Consider the following 27,308-nt stretch of genomic DNA (forward strand, 5'->3'; position numbering starts at 1 on the left):
TTTTCTACATAAAGTTTAATTCCATCTTAAAAGAGTTTCAGGATCAGCAAATATCTTCATGTTTAACGATCATTGAGAAGTATAAAAAAAGACACCAGAAAATCCAATCGCTACAAAAAAGAAACCGTAAAAAAACCCAAAGCAATAAAAAAAAGTTTTTAATTTTAATTTTAGAGGGAGTTTATTTTCTTTCTTTGACTCTGTTATGATTACATTCTTCCCTATTAAGGAGATTCACTTGTACAAAATTTATAATGCCCTTCAAAAGTATATATAATCCAGTGGTGTCAAACTCATTTTTGTTTTGGGCCACATCAAGATCATGAATGCTGTTAAAGGGCCGTTTGTGCCAGAATGTATTGATAAAACCTGTTCACAAACTGTTAAAATATCAATGAATTCCTAAAATTAAATAATATTATTGAACATCTTTTCAGTTCCTCCAGGATTCTATGATTCTTTTTGTGATTTTTGCAATAAAATTCTAAATGTTTGTGGTACTAATTTGGAAATATTTATGCCAATTTATGATGATAGATGCGACTTTTTACAACTCGTTGCATAGATCATGGACTATAATCTGACAACAATTAAAGCTGAGGCAGCTGTTTAGTACAATTGAGAAAGTTTTTGAGAATTTCTGAGAAAATTGCAGTAAACTCCCAATTATATATTAGTGTAAAAAAGTGTGGGGATTCGTTGAGTTTGAGTGAATTTCCACAATAATTCTCAAGAAACTGAAAGGACTTATTGGTATAATTTGGCAGCAAGCAGATAAAAACTGCATTGATTTGATTGATAACATAATATTTAAGCACATTTAGTGTTTAATAAAGAAAGGGAAACTGATCAGAGTTGAGAAGACGATGTATGGAGTTAATTAGAGAACAATCTTAGAAAAAACTAAACCTACAGCCACAGGAACACCTGAATGGTTTAGATCAAATCAGATAGAAGCTCAGTGTGGCCCAGTCAAAGTCCTAAATCCAAGTGAGAATCTGTAACAGAATTCAATTATTCATGTTCACAGATGTTGTCCATCCAATCTGATTGAGCTTGAGCCAAAAACATTTCCAGATGTGTAAAGCTGGTGAAGATGCTTTGAAAGGTGAAAATACAAAGTATCAAACTGTGTTTACTCAGGGGAGCTGAAAACAAATGCATGCCGCACTTTCCACATTTCATTAGTATAAATGTTTGAAAGCTGTGTATAATTTAACTTCTACTTAATTATGTAAGAAATTCCAATAAAATACCTACAAAAAACTGTCTGTACTTGAAAAAGGTCAAGAGGCATGAATACTTTCCAAGACAATTTATAATGTCTATAAAAATTGTTTGTTTTTGATTTAGATGGACTTTTTACAGGGACGACATAATTTACCAAATATAAACTCTAACTGTGGTAATTGTATTTTCCTCATGCTGTTATTTAGAGAGGCAGGTAAGCATTTCTTTAAAGGTTTCAATGAAAAATGAAATATTCCTTCAACAAAGCCCATCGAGTTAGAGATCTCCCCTGGATTAGTTTTCAATTCAAGCATCGAGATTCATCATGACTAATGTGATTTCCAGTTTAATACTAGCAGAGGAACATTTCTGGGATTTGGATTGGATTGGTGTTTTATCGTCGAGAAATTGCAGTTTTATTGGATGTGTGGAATCTGCAACTCTACCACATTTTTTTTAAACAAAGGTAATTTAATTTCTCCATATGTGATGATTTAGAGGCGGCTCTGTACTTAAAACGATTCAGGAAACACAGGTGTGGTTTTTTTCTATAACTCTTGTGTCCAGAGTGGATCTTAACCTGGTTTTAACTTCTGTTTTGTTATGTTATTTACTGTTTTACAACCGGGACACACAGGCTTTTCTCATGAGGGTATCAGCTGTCTTTACCACCTAATGAGACACGAATAGTTTTTATATTGATCTTCTGTAAATTATTATATTTTCTGTATGTTGTTTGTTTTTCAGAAACTAACCACAAGTTTCTACATACCTGCCATGTGAGTTATAATCATTTTTTTCTCATTTCTGTCTCACTTTTCGTCTCTTTGTCCTGTCCCCTAAAACATAAATCACCTATAATAATTCTCGGGGTGCAGCAGTCATTTTGGGGGTATCAGGTGCTCCGTATGGCCCTATCCTAATGAGCCACATGTGACCAGTTAAAGAAGGGACCATCTGATCTGTCAATTCGCCTCATTACCACCCAATACATATTAATGCCCAGGGTCACATCTTATACATACAACATACATATTCATAGCACACATGCAGAGCCGTATATGTGTCCTGATGACACGGACATGATGGCTTTACCAGAGGTGTTCAGGTCTTTTCATCTGGGTTTTGGTTTTATTGCATCTGACCACAAGCAGGTCGGTTTTACGGTAATTATCAAGCCTCCTATAGTTTACAGTCCAATGCTTTTTGCGGTGCACAAAACACCAATGATGTATTTATTGTGATTTTCTAAATTGGTTGTCAATGGTTCTCCAGATTTCTTGAACTTTGGGCGTTTCAATCCTTGTACCTCAAGGTTAACTAAGTGAACAACTCCACAATACAGGAAGAAAATTTTGATAAATTTAGTAAAATCCCAAGTAACATCATGCAGCTCTCCTTTACAAAAAGTCTTTGGAAAAAAATGCCAAGACATCAGAGTACACCTAAACCTTTGGTAATTCATACTGTGTATCTGAGATTTACTAGTGAATAAATACAGACATATCATTCTGGGTGATCCAAATTTAGTTTCAGTTTATTCACAGCCAAGAATACAATCCCAAGTTAAAAAGAGATATTGTCGCTTCCACAGGTTTTGCATTTGTTGTGTTTTTCTTACAAATGTGTGCAAAACTTTGCCAATATTCCCTGATGTAAAAAAAAAACAACAAAAAACAATTTTGCAATAGCAGTGTTTCCACTACTAAAGAAATGCATGTGAATAAGTGTATTCAGGCAATAAGTCATGCAAAAAAAAAAATAAATAAATAAATAATGCAGCACCATCATGCTCCAACTACTTCCTGTCTTCTTCTTCTTGGTTTGTGCCAGTGGCAGCAGCCGGTTGTTGATCATGAGTCATGCGATGTGAAAAAAAGTTTTTCCATTGCAGCTTTGCAAAAGAAACCAATTTCAATATGGCCCCAAAAAACCCATCATTGTGGCACCAAAACTTTTTTTAATCAATAAAACAAGTTTTTTGGAAATTGTTATATTTCCATTAAGCGCATTTATTTTAAAATTTTCAAACTGCACTATTTTAAGGTCATTGGAAATACTAGTATTGATGGCTGAAAAGAAAAAAACTGCAGAAAGACGCAATACGTGGCATTTCAAGATATGTGAGATTCCTTAAGTGACTCTTTTTGCTCTTCAACAATCTTCTACTGTTGATGGAGCAAAACTTGGTCTAAAACCGAATCCAGTCAACCCAAGAGGAAACCTGATTCAGCCACTTTCATTCAGGATTCTGTTCTTTGGGTCATGATTTATATCAAATGACTTCAGGTGTGGATTGAAGCACAGAGGCAAAATGAGCTGCTAGCATTTATCTTACTGTTTCTAACAGAAGTGGGTTATTGTTTAGTGATGTACTTGGAAAGTATGCTTACGCCTCCATGCGCCCCTAACCAAAATGTGGTTTTCGGGCCCTTCAGTTCTGCTAACAATGTGGACTGGCTGCAATCAGCAGTCCTATCATTTGATCATTCACACACCGGCTATAAACTTATTGCATCTCTGGCAGTGCTGTTTACATTATATACCTGTATAATAGGATACATTTATTGGCCAACTGATCTCTCGACCAGTTAATTTCTGGGCGCCGATTTCCTTAATTTTGGGGGATTGTGATACACATAACCAGGTGTATAAATATCACGCTGACCAGGATATATCGGATTGACTTAGCATTTAATTGAACTTTAGGAATTTCTATTTGGACTAAAAAATATGATGAACAGAACGATCATGTGCACAGTGAAATCTAGTCTGGATGTTACAAAACACCTACAAAGTCTTATGTGTGTAATAAAAAATCATCTGATCACACCCTGTTTCAATATTTTTTCAGATTCTCTCCCAAGACACTGTTCAGTTCTCATGTTGTTGTTTATTTTACTCTAAATAAATAATATAAGAACTGCAGAAATCTTCTGGTTTACTGTTTCTTTTATGTAAGCATTACATATCAAAACACTTTTTCCTAGACCTGACTCTCATCTCTGCTGGTTCACATTAAGCTGTGAACTGACCCAATGCATGCTGAAGAAACCAATAGAACCACATAATCTGCAAAAACCCAACACAGACACTCTCCTCTCCAGGAACGTTCATTGACAGTGTTCATTGACACGATTCTGTCAATGAACGTTACACACAGGATCAGAGCAGGGGCAGCGCTGACGAAATACAGCTTGGTTTGAGTGTACAAAATCTGAATTGCCTTAAAACAGCCCATATAATCCAGATACACAAAACACTCCAACTAAAGACACTGAACGTCTCTTCAGATCCATTAAACACAGAATAAAACTCCCACAAGGCCCTCTGACGTTCTTCAAAGGTCAAGATGCTTTTTACAAAGCTCACACCATCCTGTAAGTTTTCTTTTTAAGACTGAGAAAAGAGTTTCCTGATAATTAGAGCATCAAATTCTGGACCTGTTCCTCAAAAAGCCTCCCACCGCCCAAATCAGCCACTCCACAAGTGACACTAAAGAGGCGTGTCATCCCAACACTGTAACAGTAATACACTGTAATTGTATTGCATGTTGTTACACTAATATTACACTGAATTGCTTTACTTTGGTGAGTGGTTTCGCCAGTTATCTTTCCACTTACATGTTGTTTAATTTGCAATTTTTTGAAAGCTTGAAATATTATTTGAAGGACAAAAAAAGAAACACAGTTTATTCTTGTTTGTTGTTCCTTTTTCATCCTGCTACGCTGACTATCTTTTCTTTTGGCCCCGTGAGAATATTCCCTGGAGATTAAAGGGAGCATCTCTGTGGCTACATCAAGAAAGGCAATACTAACTAACAAAAATACTTTTTCTTGAAATGTCTGAAACGTAAACTGATATATTTAGATTGTGATGTTTATATAGAATGTGTTCAAATGGATAAAAACAGAGAAGCAAATATTTTAATCATTAACACTTAGGTAAGGAATTTTCCAAAATCTTGGAAAAGTATATCTAAGGCTGCATTCACAATGCAGCTTGAAGTGACCTAATTCCGAATTTTTTATTAATATAATGCGACTTGATCTGATCTTTTTATGACAGGTCGGATTCTATTTGAATGCAACCCCAGGTCACTTAGGTATCGATACGCATCCAATTCAAATGTGGCCTAACATCCAGGTCGCAATCATCCGACCTGAACGTCATTGATACTCGACAAACTTCACTATTCTGCGTCCCGATACGCGCAAGCGGGAAGAATAACAACCATGGCGGACGATAATAAGGATTAAGTTGTTAAAATGCTGGTTCCGGTCGAAGAACAACTTCAAATGTGTAAGCTATGCTCCACCGTTAGCTTCCATGTTTGCTTCCGTAAACACTGAGCACTTCTTCTTTTTATGGCGGTTGGCAGAACACTGAGAAAGCTGACATTATTGCGCCCTCTAGTGCGCATGTAGGACACTTTCACTTACAGAACACGTACAAGTTGGATATATTTGGAAGCGTGAACCGCCATGGCAAAAAAAAGAAGGAAAAAAAAATCCGATTTGGCAAAAAAATCGGAATTGGATCACTTCAGGCTTCAATGTGAACGCAGCCTGAAGACTCAGGCTACACAATTGCTGAGGAAACACTGTTCTAATTTCTAACTACACAGTTTTCATTTGTTAACTCAAGAGCAGAGCAAATATTTTGAATTTGACTTGCAAATAACTATTCCCAAAATGTTTTTTGAGCTCTCTTAAATTCAGGCTAAGTTTGGTGGCATTTATATAACAGATAAGTCATAAGAGCTAATCAGATTTGTGTGCACAAGATTGATGGAAGGGGAATAAAACAAATAACCAGTTACTGTAGCATATGGAGCCTTACACCGTTTGTTAGCTTTTGCAAGCTACCATTAACTTTTAAAATAAAGAGCAGTACATTTGTAGCTACCAAAACAGTAATGACACATTTCTGAAGTGGGTGAAGTGATAGTGAGGGCAAACCATCACAGCATTTAACCACTTATCTGAGCCGTCTCTCTCCATCTCTTTGCACACCTAAACCCGTCTGACCTTCCATTTGTCCTCCATCAGAGGTTTTCCTCTACATTTTCTCTCTCTGCTTTGTTCCCTCCTTCTGCTTTCTCTCCTTCCTCCTGGCCAGTATCTCTCTCTTTGTCACTTTTTGTTTACAAACCCTTTCATCTGAATATTGCTTTAAATGTAAAACCCGTCTATTTGAAAGGGGTTTTATTTTAAACCCTGTCATTTAAATAGGTCTTTAGATGACAGAGCAATGAAAAGTCAACAAGAACCCTCCAATTGTGTTTTCTTGACAGGACTCAAGCGCGCACACACACAAACACATGCTCGCACACCGCCTGCCTGTCTACATGCATCCAAGTCTATTATTATGCTAATGAGTCTCCAGTCTCCACATGTCCCCACAGTCTGCACGTTCACACGCATGCACGAGCTGTTTTTTATTTCGCTGAGCTCAGCAGTGTGGCAGCGCTCGTGGCTAGCATGGAAAATAATCAGAAATTTCAGCAGCTTTCAAACAGAATGGTCATTGACGGACACAGAAACGCCACTCAGGTATTTTATTGTATTTTTTTTGTCATTGGTTTGACATACTTCCTCGAAAGTAAAAAACTAAACATGATGCACAAACAACATATATGGCTGCCAAGCTGTGCTGAATCTGATTTTGGACAAATTGCAAGCAAAAAAACCCCCACAACAATATCTTAGAAAACATAATAAGTAACTAGATCTTTCTATCAATTATGTCACCTTTAGATTTAAAATGCCATTTGTGGCTTAAATTGCATCCTAAATTCCTCATTATTTCACTGTCCTGACATTGTTGTATTAGCCCCAGAGCTTAAAGTTTCACTGCACATAATGATGTGTATTTTCTGTGGATTTGACATTGCAGTGGCCCATTTTAAATGTCATTTGTGGCAGATCTTGATGGCCCATTCTCCTGTTATACAATCCAGTAAACTAAGTGGCAACATGAACCTGACTCAGTAATGTGTAATTTTTTCCCACCAAAACAGGAAAGAGAAGGAAGGAAGGAAAAACATCTATATTTCTGTTTTTATTTGACCTTTACTGCAGTAATAATTCATTTATGGGGATAAAAGTGTCACTTCTTATCCTGAACAGTTAATTTTATCTAAGGTAAAATCATAAATGCTGAACCCTAACACTTTTACCAACTCTGTCTCCTTTCAACAAAATTCACTTCAGTTTAGATGAGTTCAGTTCACTGTTCATCAATTCAGGTTAGTTAAATTCAATTTATTTTACGTGTTTAATTCTGTTTTGTTTCAATATGTTAAAATTAATCAGTTTCATTCAACATAGTACAAACTAATCCAGTCAAGTTGAGTTCATAATTTCATTCAGTTTGACACAAAAGTATTTTTTTTTATCTGTGACCAATTACTCTTTGACTGTTTCTTTTACTAAAGTAATTTTAGCAGTTTTTATTCTGTTCCTCACTGAAAAGTCGTCCGTTTTTTGGCCACCAGAGGGCTTTGTTGTTTGAACAGTAAAACGTTGCATTTTTGCACATTTGCTCAAACAAACAAAGGCTTGTAAAAACCTCCGTTATCCGTTTAATATTCTAGCTGTCTACAAACATAATTAGCATTTTTTAAGAGTCTCAAAGCTTTTTAGGGAGATAAGTATTAACTCTCAAACTGTTTAGTTCTCAAAATAATCAGTTCAATCAAATAATAAGGCCCAGTTTAACTGGATTGCCCTGGAAACATGCAATCCGATTGATCAAATTCTGTTCACATTCGGAGCATTTTACAGCATCAGATTACATGTTCAGACACATACTGTGCTGTGAGTATGAATTAAATTAAACACCATCCTCCAGAGAGCTAACAGGAAACATCCTCACTGCAATGCATTAACATACAAATGAAGTTACACTTGTAAGTTACAAAACAGATAAATTCCCAAGCATCTATCAATTAACTCATAACACAAGGACCTCTCTGAACAAGACTTACATAAATACAGACGTCACTGAATTACATCACACTTCATCATCGGCACTGCCGGCTTTGTGTGACAGCGTGTGTGTGTGTGAGTTTAAACTCCAAATTAGTGCTTCGTCACAGCACTGCTTCCCTTCCCTACAGCACACTCACGAATGAACATTGTGCCCCGCAGAGTCCGCTCACATCATCTGTATGTATCTGATAAAGATCATTTGATAAAACACCTTCATCCGAGTTACAGCGACCACTTATTGGATTATTCTCACTGTAGAGCTGCAAGGGATTCGACTTGTAAAGAAGGGAGTTATTGGCTGACCTACGTTTTGTCTCACAAGAAGTTCAATTTGTGACGGTGTGTTGCATAATGGCCAAGTTGTTAGCATTGCAGAGTTGCAGTAAGACGGTCTCGGGTTTGAACAAAAAATTAGTGTTGCAAATCCATTTATCTGTACATCAGTTCACTTGCTTTCTGCATTTACCTCCATTTTTGGTCTAAATTAACAGTCAAACATGTAAATATAGCTAAAGTGAGAGAAATTAGCACTATTCATGGAGTTCCACAAGGCTCAATTGTCGGTCCTCTTCTAGTTGGTTCATCACTTTATGGATTCATAGAATATTATACCATTTATACACCAATAAATATGTCTGTTTCTGCCAGTAACACCAACCTTTGTTTTCTAGAGTCCAAAAGACAGAGATGTTTGTTGTAGGTTCAGATTATCTTATTTATGCTCTGTTGGATGTGAATAATAAAAAACTAAGGCCTGACTTTGGATTTGGATCATAAGCATACATCCACATGTACATCAAAAATCAAAGGTAGTTGTGCTATAAGAGCTTCAAAAACCACTTTTTAAAAAAATAAGATTTTTTATTTATGTTTTTGCAGGAAAATATTTTCTTGCAGCTACTTTTCTTTAAAAATTGCACTTTGGGAAGTTTTGGGAATATTGCCTAAAGATTCACCTTCCACTTCAGTCACAACACAGATTATTCATTTCATGAAAAAATAAACCTTTATTTATAAAGCTGAACAAATAGATACTTGTTATGACCCATCTAGGGGTGGCCAGATCACAACATGAAGGATCCATCCTCTATCAGAACCCAAGCAGGGCGACACACACGAAGTCGAACATTTTATAATGTTATTTTAAAAAGATGTATTTTTGATTGAGATGTTACAAGAAATGGAGCATTTGTAGTGATGTTACGTGATGAGCCGAGGCTTCGAGGCGTGTGTCGAGTAATGGAGGGGGCGTTTCCGTAAAGCGCGTATCGAGGCTTGCTTCATTTAGGGGAGGAGCCGAAAACGATGACGTCCGAAGCCTCGCTGCCCGGCTGTACCACGTGACTGCTTCGGGAAGTGGCTCAGATTTTGGCGCGGGGTTTATAAACCCCACAGGCTCCATTCAAAATGTGGGTTGTTGTAGTCGAGTTGCGGTCAGTTGAGAGAGTGGATAGAGTTTTGATAGTTTGGATTGTGGTTATTTAGTTTGAGACAGGTAGGGAGAATAAATAAATAAACACTACAACTTCCCCCACCCAATAGGGCAGTTTCACTAGGAAGTCATAGGAAAGCACGGGCCACGTCCACAACTCTTCGTCCTCTGAGAGAGAGAGAGAGATACAGAGACAGAGAATACAGAGACAGAGACACAGATACAGAAAGAGGGAAAGAAAAAAGACACAGGCAAAGAGAGAGAGAAAGATATATAGATCTAGAGATAGAGAGAAACAGAAAAATAAAAAATAGATATTTACAGAGAGAAAGAGATAGATACATACAGACAGAAAAAGAGAGAGAGAAAGATATATAGAGATAGAGAGAAAAATATATATATACAGAGAGAGGGAGACAGAGAAAGGAAAAAAGAGAAAATCCTATCCTGTCCCACAGCTATCCTATTTTTAATTTTAATTTTAATTCTAATATTAAGGATACGTGAGTTTTCACCACTTGATTTAACTTGAGTTACCTTGAACTCCAATACCATCATCACACACATCATAAGCAGATTTGCTCTGGAATAAGCAAGGTATTGATCTAAATGAATTTTTCCCCCCTTCCCCCTTTATTTATTTTTCTGGGATTAATATTTAATGTTTTTAGACTTTATTATTTCAGGACTTATAATTGGGTTATTTATTTAATTTGAGCTTTTTACTAATAATCTCACTATTATAAATAGGATTGGTTAGTTAGTTTTAAAGTTCTTAATTTTTATATTAGGATTTTTAAGATAGCTGTGGGACAGGAAAGGATTGTTTTGTATATATATTTCTCTCTATCTCTATATATCTCTTTCTCTATCTCTATATATCTCTTTCTCTCTCTCTTTGTCTCTTTTTTTCTTCACCTTTTGTGAAGTCATTCCCAAGAGCCATAATAGACAAAAATTCAATTCATCACACGTGTTAAGATACAGCTGGTTGTGATTATACACCTGGCCAGTAGGTGGTTTCGTGTGCACATGAAGCCTCAAGAAATGAACCCTTTCTCAAACCAGTTGGCTCAAGTGGTTCAATGCCTCATGAGGCTTCATCTCACCATCACTAAGCATTTGGCTTCAGAGTGAGCTATAATGCCGAAAAGAACAAACAAAAGCAAACTATCTGAATATTAACCAAAACTTACCTAATTGAAAGTAAATAAACCAAATGACAAAAACTTACCTCCCTAATCAGGGAAAACATGAGAAAACTAAGCAAACAAACAGCAGCTCACTCCTACAACTCCAAGAACTTTACAAGATGTTAACAAACAAACAAACAAACAAACAAACAAACAAACAAACAAACAAACAAACAAACAAACAAACAAACAAACAAACAAACACACAGTGTGTCTGGTTGAGATGAACCAAGAATGGATGGCAGGAAGTCCGGGTCAGCAGCTTTTATATCCGTCACTTCCGGGAGGCCACCAATTGGACGTTTCCGGCGTCTTCTGGCAGCCAATCAGGGACTGGCACCTGCACAGTCTTGTTTGCATAATTAACTTTACCACGCCAGTCGTAACAATATCAGCTTAGCTTCTTGGCGTTACATTTTAGTAGCGCCCTCTGCTGTTAAGGAAAAATATTGTAGGAAATTGTGCAGTGTTTATGAAGCTAGCAAAGCTGTTTATGATTATATCACACTGACTCCATCGCTATTAACTTGCACTTAATATGTAAAGCACGCGATAATGCCAACCACATTTATCTAAACACGTTTAAAACATGCTTTTGTGACCAAAAGATGTACCTCCACTTTTTAGTTTCGCTTTAATAAAAACCAGCGTGAGTGGGGAACTAAATGTGTCTAATTAAACCAACTCCTCGACTTCCACGGCTGCTGGTCCCAGAAGACAAGATGCTCTTATTTTTCTTTGATGGAGAAAGGAGCTCTCTCTCCCTCTCTCTCTCTCTCTCTCTCTCTCTCTCTCTCTCTCTCTCTCTCTCTCTCTCTCTCTCTCACTCTCTCTCTCTTTCTCTCGTCCTTTAAAGCCGCAACAGCTGGTCTCAGGCGTCAGAGAGAGCTGCAGCTCCGATAAGGAGAAAAACGTAACGAGAAAGGAAGGCAAAGAGAGGGGAGCGATCCGATACTCTGTTTCTGGTCTTCCAGCAGTAAAAAGCAATATTTCACAAGGAGCTGCGATGCCATCTGAGAAGTAAAACCCCCACGAAGGTTTTGAGACGTTTTTTTGGACTCGGCTGCTTTCTTTGTGAAACCTTTTAATCTAATTTTTACGCCACTCTGCAAACAGTCACAACTCGCCGCTCGCGTTCTGCTTTTGTTCATTTTGGTTTTGAGAGACATAAACCTCAGTGGTTGGCTCACGTTTTGGATTTTCAGCTTGTTTTTCCTCGCCAGTTTGTGACTCTGACTCTGCCGGAGCGGAGCGGGCAGGAGGAGAGGAGCTGTCCGGTGCTGAAACATGCACGGAGTTAAATACCAAAAATCTACAGCGTAAAGCTAACAAACAGGAGAAAAGGGACATTTAAATTTTCATTTACGACCAACTGGAGTTCCACTGGTCTTCCAGAGCTAGGTTTTAACTATAAAACACTTTTTTTTTGTTGTTGCTGAAAACAAAGAAGCACAGGAGAAACACTAAAAATAATGTCTCTACTTTTGAATTCGACGCTATAGGAAGCCAAGAGATTAAATTATATGCGAAAAATCAACTGATTCCCATCACTGGGTGCAGACTTAAGAGGATTAGGGAAGAGAAGAAAAGCGTGTGTTAATCGTATGAGCGCAGGAGCAGCGACTGTCCCACCATGCCTCGGTCTTTCTTAGTGAAGAAAGTCAAACTGGACGACTTCTCTGCTGCTGCACTGGAGACCTCCTACAGCCGGAGAGAGGAGCTCAGTCTGCGGTTCCACAATCATGACAAAGGTTAGTCACACACACACACACACACACACACACACACACACACACACACACACACACACACACCAGCCACTTTTAATACCCAGGTTTTAAGCGTTAGTCATGACGGATTGAGAAGGAGTAGGAAAAAAGGGTCAAACCTGGGTCTAAGCACAAAATATACATCAAATTCAAGTCAGTGAAATGTAAAGTATTCATAGAGATTTTAAGACCACGGTTTGCAGTTAGAGATTAAGGTATGCATTTTGAGACTATTGGGTAAATAAATCAGGTTGACCTTGTTGTGGTCACAATTCTCAAAGGTATGTCCTCAGGGTAAACATAAATGAAAAAAACAACAACCCCCACTTCCCATGGAGATTTCTTACACAGTGCTTTCCTTGGATGTATTTTTAGATGTGCACAGAGAAATGCATGCCTAACATCTGCAGATGAGGGGAGAAAAAAAAGTTACATGCAAGCAAAACTAAGTGTATTCCAGGTGGTTGGTCTCTGCTGTGGATCATTTCTGGGTCGTTGCTGCGGCGGCATCGTTTAATTTATCTGTAATATTTAAACTCAGTTCGATACGAAACATGCATTTCAGCTCAAAGCCAAAAATCTACAACATAAAGCAAAGAAACAGGAGAAAACGGACATCTATATTTTCATTTACGACCAACTGGAGTTCAGATCCAGACCTGCTACAGATCCAGAAATATTCAAACCAATCGGTCCAACACAAGATGAAGCCAAATGCTAACGGATAAGAAGTTTTGACAATAACTTGATGCAACTGACTAATGTTTGAGATTATAATCTGAATTAGAGTACCTTGTATGAAATTTGGGATCGGATTGAACTGCGCCTTATTCAATCTAATAGATTGTTTTTGTATTTGGTTAATTTATTCAATGTTACTGTGTAATTTGAAATAAATTGGGCCTGTTTTTCTTGCAAAGTGCATTGAGAGCTGAACAAGCTCAGGCGATTGCATCTAGTGATTGGCTTTGCAGCAATCCCTCCTCCTGTGAGATGTGGACTGATTTGGCTTTTTACAGGCAAATTCACACATTTCACACTTTGGCGTACTCACAGAGTCTTTGTGAAAAAAAGTGTGTCACTGTTTGCGGAGTCAGCCAGAGGCATAAGCAATGTGTGTGGATTTATATATCAGATTTTTACAGAACAGGTTGAAAAATTAGCTACTTGTAAAGTTTCTGATTCTCTCTCATTAAGCCTCTATGGTATATTATTTAAGATTGCAAGTGCAAATTGTGTACACTAAAGAGGATATATTATGTTTAGCTAATTAGAAAAAACATAATCACAGTGCGATATTTGCAGCAAACTGTATTAAATGATTCTGTTACTATATTATGTCACCAGTGTGCAGGCATTGGGATTCCCTGTTGTTCTGCTAAATGTTATGTTCCTCACATGATGGTCCTCCAGACCCTGGAAGTGTTTTCCCAAGATTTCTGTTTTATTTTCCACATCCCTATTGACTGCAAATGGTTGCCACACGCTGCATAATCCTGGATACTCTGCAGGCTAAATACGATGCAGGAGGAAAGGCTGACGAATCTCTTCAACACTGAGCAAAAATATCAGTGAAAAATGAGTCAAACCTGTCCAGTGAAACCACATCAGTGCCTGTTGTATGAAATGAAAATAGAAACATTTGTTAAAATCAAGAAATCATCCCGTAGAAACTAAGACAAAATTTAATTTGTTAATTTTAAATTAATAATGTTGTAAGAAACAAAAATATGGGTTTCACAAAGAAAAAAAGTTAACTGGATCCTGATGTTAGTTTTGAAGTTGGGTCGAAATATGTTTAAAAGCGATTATGGTTGATTTGTGCTAGGAAAATTGTAAAATAAATAAATAAATAAATAAAACTGCTTGGCAAACACCAAAAAGAAGAAGAGGCAGTTAGAAGAATGTTATGAGGCATTGTGATACATAGAAATTACTTGGACCATCTTTTGTGGCGGAGCCCTCTGCTGATTTATTAGGCCACTGAGCAGGCAGCTGTTTCCAGCACACAAGGTCTGATAAGCAGCACCATATGTCAAACTGAGAAAGAATAGGCCAGATAGGAAGCGAACATCGGTGAGTGAACAAATGAGTCTTTACTGGGATGAAAATAACAGCCAATCGTTTGTTAAATCCCTTTATGGGGTTATTTTGTGCTTTGGTTTCGTTTCCGTCAGCTCTTTTCTGCCCTCTAGTGGGGAAATAACCGCAGTTTGAAAGAGCTGACTGAGTTTTGTTCCACCACCGGCATGTAATTGTGTTCGTGCAGCCTGGTTAGGTTCACATTGTAGCAAGGTCAAATGTACGAAGAAGACATCTCAGGCGCTCAGATGGCGAAGTGGAGAGCAGAAACCTGCGACAACAACAGCAGCTTGAAGGCGAACACGTAAAGACTCCAGAAATTATCCACTGTTATAAATATAACAAGATGTTGAGCTGCAGCTTGTTGCTTGCACAGAAGCACACACTCGCATCACTGTGTTTCTGTCAACTCGGCACATTTCCCAGCCAGCTTGCACAGCTGAGTGCACAGCATCAAACTCACACACATGTGCACACACACACAGTGACCTACAAGTGTCCAAAGCACACAAGTGTGCATCAGTCGCTGTTGGTTTGGATCAAAAAATAAATTGTGGCTTGCAGCTTTTTTCCCCCCTTTTCTCTCATTTTCTATTTCATCCTTTTATTCTTTTTCCCTTTCTAATTCTTTACACTTTAAGCACACATATAAGAGGAAACACTCATCTTTGGGATGGGTATTTAAACTTTAATAAGCATTTAAAATTGCTTTCAGCTCTAATGCTGCAAAGGTACTTTGAAATGAATACAGAAGAGACACGGATGAAGATAAAGACAAACAGAAAGAGACAGAGTTCTGATACTGAGGAAACAAAAGCAGCGGTTACATAATTTTTTATTTTTATTTTTTTTTTTACATAAAAACTGAATAACAGGGAGAAGTCAGGTCTTATTTTTGTCATAATTTCTCTGAGACAGCACATTTTCTCAGGCATTCTCCAGTGTGGAAAAACAGCATAACTTAACATTTTCTTAACCTTTTTCTCCTAGCAGTTCAGACACTGCTTGCATGTGTAACTAATAGTCAAATACATCAAAATAAAGTTCGTTTTGACAGTTATTAGACAAATGAGCGTGGACTGCAGCTGTATCTACTCTGGTTGTGAAAACATGTTAAACAGGTCAAATACAAACAGTTTGGTACACATACAGAACCAACATGAGTTACAAAGAGTTTGACATGAAAACAAAACAAAATGTAACGTCTTACAAACTACCAAGTGGTCTTAATGCTGTTCAGTATATCTATGAGTCATCCACTGTTTGGTGACGTCATTGTACAATTTTCACTGACTGCCATCATTTGGGTCTCTTGTGGTCTATCTGGGATGTGCCAGCTGCTGTCAATGTGAGTCATTTTTATGCTCATTGCTGGCATCTGCACTGGAGTACATAATGACTAATCATTTCTCTGTGAACCTACACTTGATCTTGTTTTTTGTAACACTCATAGGAAATATGTAATACACATTAAAAAGAATCTCTTTTGGCAGAAAAAGACGCATTTCCATCTGTGAAAAGTGTTATGCTACAAGTCTATTTTGTTAAAGAATATAAAAATTGCACTATATAGTTATGGAGTGTTAGCATACTAATGTAAGCCTTTGTAGGCTCAACAACTCTGAAATATTTTTAAGATAAAAAACTGTTAGCATGAGCATTAGCCTGCAAACATTAGCTTGGAATAAACAATCCAAGCTAATGTTTATGAGCTTGGATCTATTCAGTTGCGGACCTAAGTATTAGTATAAAAATGTAAACCTTAACATATTTAACAATACCACATTTTAAGTTAATAGGTTTTTACATTAGAATTAGCCCACATTACATTAGTTTAGTGTAGTGGTGTGCTAATGCTAGCATTAGCATACATTACATTAGTTTAGTGTACAATTGTCAATTTGCTAACATTAGCATTAGCATGCATTACATTAGTTTAGTGTACAATTGTCAATTTAGAAAGATTAATATTAGTAAGCTAATGTTTGCAAATTTAATTCTACACTAAAATAAATTACTACACTAAACAAATTTCGTACTACACTAAACTAATGCAATGTGTGCTGATAATAGAATTAGCACACATTACATTAGTTTAGTGTAGTATTATAAGTTTTCTAACATTAGCATTAGCATGCTATTGCTAGAATTAGCCAACATTACATTAGTTTGGTGTAGTAGCATCAATTTACTAATGTTTGCATTAGCATGCTGAACAACATGCTAATGCGATGTTATTCTTACTAGCTGATTAGCTGGTAATTTTAGCAACAGCTGGTTAGCAAAATGAGAAAGTCAAATGAAGTAGCTTGAGGCATTAGCATTGACTTGCTTATATGTAGCTTTTGTTCGCAATATTTTTTTATTTTTTTACATATTTATTAAAACAGTTTTTTCTGTTTCAATACTTCAGGGCAACCAGACCCACCACACTATATGCCTAAGCTACAAAGCAGAGTAAAAATGAAAATAAATAAATGAATAAATGACACAAAACAAACAAACAAAAAAGGCTTCTGGCCAATTTCCCTGTAGATGAGATGCTGAAAGGATGTCAGTTCAGGCCAGGAGCTTTTCTTAGATGACATACCTAATTAAATAAAGCTCAAAAAGAAACACATGATCATGTTTCAAAAACTTTATTCATGCTCTATAAATCAGGAAACACACACACACACACACACACAGTGAGAGTGCAGTGATAGAATATTTATGATTCATGACTTTCAGTCTTTCCTCCACACCTCACCATTCTTTCCTCCATCTTCCTGTTTTTACTCTGTCTTAATTACATTTAAAAGGTTAAATTAGAAAGAGAGCAGTGCCACCCTGCCAAAACACAAAACCACAATTACCATAAAAAGTGTAAAATCCTTTCTTTCTTTTTCATTCATTTTTATTTCTTTCTCTTTTCCATTCGTCTCCCTTCTCCAGGTCGTAATATCGATCAACATCTGAGCTTTTCTCAGAACTGCATCATGAAATTATATTACCAGCAACAGTATCTCCTCTGCTGTCTGTGTCTTAATGCCCACAGAGTGCTAATTGAAATGGAGAGCTATTGATCGGCAGATCCACAGGAGTTGTGGCTGTGGGTTATTAGCGACCAGTCTTTCTCTTTGCGTCTGTTCGAGTTCAGCCTGTTGAGCTCAAGCCAATAATAGAAATAATGAAGCAGCCAACATCAAAACTCACTAAGAAATAATTGATCCGATTTGTCAAGAGCTGTGCAGAAAAATGCAGAGCAAGGCCGGGGGAATCTGTGGATCTCCAGGCAGATGTACTTGCAGTTTAGCTCAAGAGGAGGACTGTCAGTATCGGCGCTCCCACTGAGCATTAGACCTCCCATCTGCTGTAATAGAGATGGTCTATGTTACAACAGCCGAAGCTCTGACAGCCCCAGGGTGTGACGGTGTGAGGCGGTGGACCTGTCAGGAAAGGTGCAGCTGATGAGGAGCAAGTGTGCTTACTGAACCCTTCTATGAAAAATAAAGATTTCCTACAGAGGGTCGGAAAGTGTCTATTCAGTGCTGCCAAAGGCATAAAAGCATTTTAGTCCCTCTATAAATACAGCAAAGTTCTCCATTTCCTGGTTCTTTCCCAAAAGAAAAAGGCACAAAGAAAAGATAAAATATGGTCTTGGAAGCACAACTCATCTGATCGCAGTTTAAAATCAGATAGCAGGCTGTAACTCAGTGTTTTATTAATAATAAATTAAGTGATCTGCGTTTAATTTGAGTGTGATTCATTCTTACACAGCATTTGTTTACGCTCAGAAGTCTTAATTCATCCTTATTTCTATATATTTAGCTTACAATAAAGAGAGGCAATTTTTCAAAAGTTATTTTTACCTCTGGTGAAACTTTTCTTTTCTTTAAAAAAAATAAAACTTTTGACTGGAGGATTCAGAATTGCATTTTTTTTAATCAGTAGAAACAATCAATCAACTGATTCTTTCAGGCATAAAAGTAAGAATCAAAGGCTGCTTCACACTGCAGCCCAAAGTGATTCAGATTATTTTTTTTGCCTTAATGCAACTCATATCTGAATTTTTTTTTATAACAGTATGAACAACACAGATCAGATTTTTTTTGTAATGCGACCCAGGCCACTTGATATCCGATAGTATCTGATTTTTTCAAACGTGACCTGAATCCTATCAGCCAGATCCTGGACGTCACAGATACTCGACCAACGTCACTACTCTGCGTCCCAATCCGCCCAAACGGGAAGAAAAATAACAACCATGAAGGATGATAATGAGGATTGAGTTGTTAATATGCTGGCTCCGGTCGGACAACAACTTCAAATGTCTAAACTAGAATCCATGTTTACTTTCGTAAACACTGAGCACTTCTTCTTTTTATGGCGGTTGGCAGAACACTGAGCACAGTGACGCTAATGCGCCCCCTACTGCGCATGCGGGACACTTTCAGGTCACACTGGAGAACGCGAAGTGTGAACGACCACGGCAAAAAATATCAAATTTGACAAAAGAAAATTCGGGATTGTGTCACATCAGGCTGCAGCAGTGAATGTAGCCAAAGTTAAAGCCAACATGTCAAACACTTCTTTGATGTGGAAATAAGCAAAAAAAATCAGGAAGGGAAAGTCAGGTTTGGGTTGTGTGTTCAAGGTGCAACATCCATTGTTTTAAACAATTACACAAAAGTTTAAACAGCATGTTTTGTGTGCAGATGTTCTTATTAACACCAGAACGAAACTAAAATACCTTGTCAATAAACTGGCTAAGGCATTAATATCCACAGTGAAACCAGTCCTCTATACTTATAGGCTGAAAAGTCACTCAGTCATAAATCTAGATCACAGTGTCAGTACATTTAGTGACACTAACTGAATTTTTGGAGATATACAGCCCTGGAAAAAATAAGAGACCATTTAAAATGATCAGTTTCTCTGATTTTACTCTTTATAGGTAAATGTTTGAGCAAAAATTAACACTGTTCTTATGAACTACTGACAACATGTATCTGAAATCCCAAGCAAAAGTTTAGTATTTATTTGCAGAAAATGAAAAATGGTCAAAATAACAAAAAGATGCAATGCTTTCAGACCTCAAATGATGCAAAGAAAACAAGTTTATATTCATTTAGAAACAACAAAACTAATGTTCTAACTCAGGAAGAGTTTAGAAATCAATATTTGGTGGAATAACCAGGTGGTTTTCAATGGGGTTCAGTGCAGTGGACTTTTTTTTTTTTTTTCAGAGCTTTATGTTGTGGCTTGATTAAACTAAAGGTGAAATGTTTGATCATATCTTCGGTACATTTGGATAGGAATGAAAGAAGTTTAAAAACCTGTGAACACTGTAGGAATTGTAAATTATGGAATTGGTTGTATCATGTTTGTTATGCTGATTGATACACCTCAGAAATTAAACAGCATCATGAAACTTATGTGAACATATTGAAGCAACATCCCCAGGTTTGAGGCAAGTATTTTAAACTGAGGGACAAGTAAACAGTAATTAGTAGCAAAGTTGAGTTTTAATTTGATTCCTTTTATTTATGTGGTGCCAATTCACACCTCATCTTGAAGTTAAAGTAATTTTAATCTATACATTAATCATACTTTTAAAGTGATCCTAGTTATCAAAACCGATTTGTCTTATTTCAAGTGTACACTAGACCAAAAAGTCCTTTGAGATTTTGTGTTTTTGCAGTCCACATCTTGTTTGGTGTTCTGTAGTTGGATTTTTTTGGTAATATAAGGAAGATTCCCACAACCAAAAGCACAAGAGTTGGATGCATTACAAAAATTACAACCCAGATTTTAATGTCTGATCATTCCTCCCTCCATGATGACTAATGTGTTTTGTTTCCTTAGATTACGTCAGTGATTATCTAAGTCCGAATCCCTATGAAGACGTGGTGGGAAGTGATTCCTCAGTCATCTCTAAAGTGCCCTCGCCGAGCCACTCATCAATCATCTACGGCCACATTAACAACACCTATTCAGGTATCCACAGCGACATCCATGGGGACTCGGACCAGCCGGACAGTCCGAGGTCTGAGGTCTCGTCCTCAGCCGGCGGGTACATTAACGGAGACGCCGCCGTGAGCGAAGGATACTCAGTAGACGCGTTTTTCATCATGGATGGACGGTCACGAAGAAAAGCAGCGGCAAGCCCACGAGGGGCAACCCAGAGGCACACATGCAGCGAGTGCGGCAAAACCTACGCCACATCCTCCAACTTGAGCCGACACAAGCAGACGCACAGAAGCATCGACAGCAAGATGGCCAAGAAGTGCCCGACGTGTGGGAAAGTGTACGTCTCCATGCCCGCCATGGCAATGCACCTGCTCACCCACGACCTCAAGCACAAGTGCGACGTGTGCGGGAAAGCGTTCAGCCGACCGTGGCTGCTGCAGGGTCACATGCGCTCGCACACCGGAGAGAAGCCCTTCGGTTGCGCGCACTGTGGGAAAGCCTTTGCTGACCGATCGAACCTGCGTGCCCACATGCAGACTCACTCAGCCTTCAAGCATTACAAGTGCAAGCGGTGCAACAAGACGTTTGCGCTCAAGAGTTACCTGAACAAGCACTACGAGTCTGCATGCTTTAAGGGGGCTTTTTCCCCACTGAGCTCATTGAGTGAATAAGAGACTCTGAAAGCACATCTAGGGTTTATTTACTTAACTTACATCCGATTTCTTCTGCTTTACTCCAAAAGATTAACCAGAGTGCAACAAAGGAGAAGTTTTTTTTTCTCATTTCGCAGACCTATCAGTTATTTTTATTTGAAGGTTTATTAAAAAACTTGAGAGAACCTGATAGGATTTATCCCCCAGTGAGGTAAACTAAAGCACAGCACATCTAGTGCATCATATTTTGAGATCTATTTGTGTCCATATCAATCCGCGTCAGATGTTTTTCTACCAACGAGGAAACGACACAAAAGCACAATTGCTCCTCCACGTCTCTGTCTTTTCTCAGAGTTTATGTGATCAAGCATAGAATCCACCATCTTAACAAATTATTTTCAGCTTTTTCAGACACAAAGATTCATGATCTAAGGATAATTCTTGTGTCTTGTTTTCAGTGAAACTGAAGCTTGCAAGAAAATGCAAATGAATCAGAAGAATAATCAGTGTTCGGCTTTTTATGGTAAAAATTACAAACAAAAATGAAACTCATACATTATGTAGATTAATTACACATGGAGTGATATATATAAAGTATTTGATGACTATAGTATGAAGAAAATAAAAACCCAAAATTGACCTTCTCATATTACGTGATTTTTAATGGAGAAATGTAGGTTTTGGCCTAAAAAATCTTGGTAGACTTTCTAATTACACTTCAGACAATCATCAATCTTCCATATGGAGAATAAGCCACAAAAAGTCACTGCACAAAAAGCTGATTGTTCACAGAATGATGCAAGCATCCAAAATTGAGTGGAAGGAAAACATTTAGCAGAAAATTGTGCACAAGTAACACAGTATGGATTTAATTTGAGATAAATCAGGTTCATCATAATGAGCAGAAATAGGAATTTTAAATTTGTTATATTCAGACAGATCATTGAATTCAGGTGATCCAGTAACTTCCATGGACAGATGTGTCTGAAATCAAAATGTACAAACAAATTAGTGTATATTGTTCTCTGTGTAATAAATCTATACATTTTATGAGTTTCACTTTTTAAATTGAATTGCTAGGAACAACTTTAAGTCCATTAAGTCAGAGTATCTATTATATTCTCTTACACTACAACATGCTTTCATATCGTTGAACCACAATGATTTCCACACAAACCACAAGGACTTGTTTCACAGTTGTGAAAACGAGTAAGACCCACTTTTCCTAAAAATGCATTGAAAATATAGAAGTGGCAGAAAAAAACCTTAAGTTCTTTTTAATATTTAATGCCAATTGGCTTCTGAAAAAGTAAAAATTATCCTCTGTAAGTAAAATGATCCTCTGGTTAAATATTAGCACAAAACACAAAGTAAGCCATCAGGCTGCTCCAAAATGATGTTCTCTTAATGCCTAAATCTAATGTTTATATGTTTTTTTTCATTATTTATTTGTCATTATTCAAAAGGAATACGGACATTAAAAATGTCTTTCATTCCTTTAATAGGGTTAAACCTTTTCCAGTGTTTTAAAATTATTTATTTATTTATTTATTTGTTTGTTTATCTTGTATTATTTTGCACTTTATTGCAGTATTTTGCCTTTGTTACAAATATGCCAAAGCATTTGACACTTTGTAAACGTTGAGTACCTTTTTTATTTTTGCCACTTTAAGTATCCAAAACCTTTGCATGCAAAAAAAAAAGAAAAGAAAAAAAAAAAAGCAGTCTAAATAACAGAAACTATGCCAATTTTTTAATATATTTTTTTGCCAAACTGCTTAGATAAGAGGCAAGTGAAGCAGCTTTTCTGACGGGGGCAATATTCTGTTCACATCCGACTGAGCAATAATGCATGATATGTTCAAAGAAGCGCTGGTCATAGCTGCTTGTAAGTTTTTTAAACGTTCAACTACTTTTATTCTACATAGTTGCAAGAAATTAAATTTCAGGGAGTTAGCGAACAAAGCGTTGAATAATAGATGGGTTAGGATAAGAGCTCTAAATTTACAGGAACTGTGTTTCTGCTGCGACTCCAGGGAAATCTTTCTGGACTTTTTCCTAATTGGGGATTCTTTAAATATTTACAATAAGACCTCAGCAACCAAAAGTATTTAATCTCTGTCACAAAGCCTCCTTGTCAAAATTAGATGATGGGATCATTAGCTTTTTGATCACATTAGTGTTACTGCAAGCTATTAAATGCTGCTGAGATTCACAGAAATGAATCAGCTCCTTGATTTGGAGAGCTCTGGGTCGGGTTGAGTTGGGCCGGGTCTTTTTGTACGTGGGTTTTTGCACTGCCTGACTTGTATTAATATTCTAAAATATTGTAGAAAGTAGAAGGTAGATCTCTGGTGCTGAAACATGGATGAACTTGAACTTCCGCCACACTGTATTAGGTTACAACCACAACTTTTTGGTGTGTTTTATTGGGATTTTATGCAAAGTTATGAAGTGGAAGGAACACAATACATGCTTTGTAGAAAAACTTTGCTAGAAAAAAAAACAAAGCAATTAAAAAGTCGCTTTTTGGCTTATCTGTACCACATTTACACATCTACATACTGAAATATCGTCTAATTCTTCTTTGGAAAGTAGCTGGAGCTTCATTTGACCAAATTGAGAATATAAATGAGCAGCAACTTTCAAGTTTTGCCACAGACTCTTGATTTTTGTGGTTCAACTTTGATTTGGGTTATTCTAACATGGGTATAAGCCTTGATCTAAACTTTGTGTGTTTAGGGTTGTTGTTCAGTAAAAAGTAAAAAAATATTAGAAAGTATTTTTTAGTCTAGTTTCTTGTTTTCTTATTACACATGGAAAAAATACTAAAGTTACTCATGAGTAATTTTTTAGCAAGAAATAAGAGCTTTTTTTAAGTCAGTATCAAGTATTTGTTGCAATTGCAGATTATTTCATTTATAACAAGGGGAAAATGTCTCGTCATAAGTGAAATAATCCACCAATTTAACTGGAACCTTTGCATCAATATTAAGGAATTATTGACTTAAAACAAGCTCCCATATCTTACTGAAAAGTTACTTTGTCTCATTTCAGGTGTAATAAGATATTTGAACTAGAAACTAGACAAAATACTTGGTAAAATGTTTTTGTTTTTGCAGTCTTAGTAATTTGCAGCTTCTAACAAGTTTACTTAAAGAACTGCCCTGATTTTAGTTCCAACTATAACCTGCTTGCTTTAAATGCTTAAGAACTGCTCTGTTTAATGTATGAAATGCACTGTTTTCTGCCACACAGAATAGTTGGGAAGCAGGCTAAGAAAAGCACAATTTAGTGTCAAATGAACAGGTTATATTGTCTTATACACCTGATGACACCCTGTGCTGCTCCTGGTAAACCATCAGGAGTTCTTGAGGTTTTCTGTCGTAAAATAAAGGCAGATAAAGTTTACGACTAAAACATATCCTGTCCACAGATTCTCTCACCTGAGCTGTGGATCTGTGAAGCTCTTCCAGATTCACCATGGGCCTCTTGGCTGCTTCTCTGACTAAAAGTCTCCTCCAGCCCGTTAGCTTTAGAGCTTGACCGTGTCTGGGTAGGTTTGTGGATGTACCGGCCAGTTTCCATTTTTGCATGAATGAAACTTCTCCATCTCTTCCTCCCTGGCCCGTCTGTTGTGCTACTGTTTGTTCACCAACGTTCTCAAGCAAAGCCTCTGACGTCTCCACAGAAGAACTGTATTTATACTAAGGCTGGTAACGTTAACACATGAGATTAATATTAAAATTGTAAAGCACACATGTTGCAAAACTTAGATTAATCGATGATATTTTGACCTAAAAGCCAAAACTTTCTGAGCTTCTCCAGCAGAGCGTTTTGTAGTTCAGCAGCATGTTGTGGTCCTGACACCTGGGGTGTGATAAACGACAACAAAAGATGAAAGTTTAACAAAAGTTTAACATTTTTCAAGTTTCTTGTGTTGCGTCACTAGCCCACATGTTGCACACCTACACACACAAGCTACACATTTCACATGCACAAATTACGCCGGTGGTTTTCCTGGACAAGCGACTGTCGCCTCAACGCACAAGTTCTATTGGATATTTAACGTTTAAAACAAAACGACTTCCTGTAAAGCCTGAGAAAAAACTGAGAATCTTCAGACATGTTGGGTTTGAGACGATAAAAGATTTTTTGAAAATGTGCATGCAGGGCTAGGTTTTTTTTTTTAAAATATTGATCCAGGGTGAGATCACGGATCTTTTCTGTCAGTTTTCCCCTGAACAAATTTTCTACTTGTGTTCAGCGGCGTTAAGTACTGGGAGACATTACCAGCTTTCTGCAGCTAAAAAAACTAATCAGATAACTTCTTACGTTTTAACAGGTTAGACTGCGGCTAGACAGGCTTGTACAAATTTGTCCGTGTTTATATTTCAAGATTGCAAAGTTAGGCATAGTAATTAATCTTTAATCACAAAGTGCGATTAATCTGGTACTTTTTAAAATCAATTGGCAGATGTAGTTTATACTGAGATTAAATTACAAATAGGTGGATTCTGTTTGCTAATTAAGTGGCTTCCCACTTGGTTGAACTAGATTTTATTTAGTGGTTTCGGATTTAAGACGAGAAAATACAAATCCCTAAACTAATTAGAAAATTTTTATTTAAAAAAACCCCAAAAAAACAATGCATGTATCTTTCCACTTCAATCATCTTCCAGTTGAGCCCAATTTAATGTTTGTTTAGCACATAAAATTCCCATAAACTGTATTAAAGTTTGTGACTGTAACATGAGACTGTTAAGAGTTCGACAAGGAGCAGCTTTGCAGTCGGTTTGTGCTGATTGAGGGTCTCTGAGTCTTTGAAGAGATTTGAGATTGGACTTTTTTCAGATCTAAACGTTAAAGTGTGCGACTCTGTCTTTGCTGCTGTCTTTCACAACAGAAAGAACAAACATGGTCAATATTTCAGCACCAGAGAGCATCTCTGAACACTTAGACTCTACTATGAATTACTGTAGCCTACTATAGCCACAAGGTAGTTAAACTATTCTTATATAAAAGCACTTCCTCTTACAAATTATATCTCACAACTCTTTTTGAGTCAGAAGTAGTAGCACAGTGAAAGAGTTTAGAATCAGGTAGAAAATGCCTTGTATGTAGAAATAACAACCTCCTTTTCCCTTTTCTAGTGTGATGAAGAAAATGTTAAAAAAAACAAAAAAACAAAACAAAAATAATGCTGGCAACACACAGGCTGTACTGTCCTTTAATAACATGAGAAAATATTCAACAAAAAAAGAAAAGTGACGCCTCCAGTTTGCAGAATGCTGTGCCATTTTTGGAAATATTTCTGAAAGCATCAACACAACACCTTTTTTAAGAGCAAACAAGAATGCCTCTATTTTGCAGCTAACGGCCTTGAACAAACGAACTGATGTGACTTTGGAGTCGGACTATTTCTACAGATCTGTACAGTTAGGATGACGACGAAGACGACGATGATTATTTTTACTGAAGCTTCCTGTTATAAGCTCTTCCTCTGAGGTTTGTTTGGACCTCCAGTTGGGTTGGTGACGATGTAAAGCACAATGAAAACACTCAAAATTGGTTTCACTTCCTAAATAAAAGCTACTTTAAAGAACTGGAGTGTTGGGTGTTTTCATGTAGAGTCATGTTCCCTTCCTTGTTGTCTCGTCGTTAGCGTTCACCTGAAGTATTTTCTTGTAGGTTTTAGATCTGGGATCTACTTTTTGTGTTAGTTTGATCCTTTGTTTAGGTCGTCTGTGAAGACCCATTTTCTGTTTCTCGTCTCACTAGTTTGATTTGTTCAAAAGAAATTTAACAAAACAATCTGACTGAGTTAATCATCGCAAAGTAAGAAGTAAAACCAGCGTTTGCATTTCAAGTTTGGTTTTGGATCTTTGTCTTTTCATAACTAAACATTTATTAATTTGAGTTTTAATGACACATTCATTAAGATAAATAACTTTCTGCCAGAGAAACGTATTTACAAAACTTTTTTCTTGATTGTACCTTCT

The 27,308-nt window shown here is 37.0% G+C and overlaps 1 protein-coding gene across 1 annotated transcript; it reads left to right on the plus strand.

The window, feature by feature from the left end:
• Positions 1–11,730: 11,730 nt before the first annotated feature.
• Positions 11,731–26,908, plus strand: LOC122843121 (transcriptional repressor scratch 1-like). Its single transcript, XM_044137642.1, has 2 exons — positions 11,731–12,601; positions 20,549–26,908. The coding sequence occupies exons 1-2, from the start codon at positions 12,484–12,486 to the stop codon at positions 21,322–21,324; spliced, it is 894 nt and encodes a 297-aa protein (XP_043993577.1). The 5' UTR covers positions 11,731–12,483; the 3' UTR covers positions 21,325–26,908.
• The last annotated feature ends 400 nt before the right edge of the window (positions 26,909–27,308 follow it).

The sequence above is a fragment of the Gambusia affinis genome, linkage group LG14, assembly GCF_019740435.1.
Source record: "Gambusia affinis linkage group LG14, SWU_Gaff_1.0, whole genome shotgun sequence".
NCBI classification, from domain to species: Eukaryota; Metazoa; Chordata; class Actinopteri; order Cyprinodontiformes; family Poeciliidae; genus Gambusia; species Gambusia affinis.

What these genes read in the sequence shown, in the direction of transcription:
- LOC122843121 (XM_044137642.1), top strand. Translation starts at nt 12,484, where the DNA reads ATGCCTCGGTCTTTCTTAGTGAAGAAAGTCAAACTGGACGACTTCTCT. An exon ending in GTTCCACAATCATGACAAAG is followed by an intron (nt 12,602 to 20,548) that starts GTTAGTCACACA and finishes TTGTTTCCTTAG; the next exon opens with ATTACGTCAGTGATTATCTA.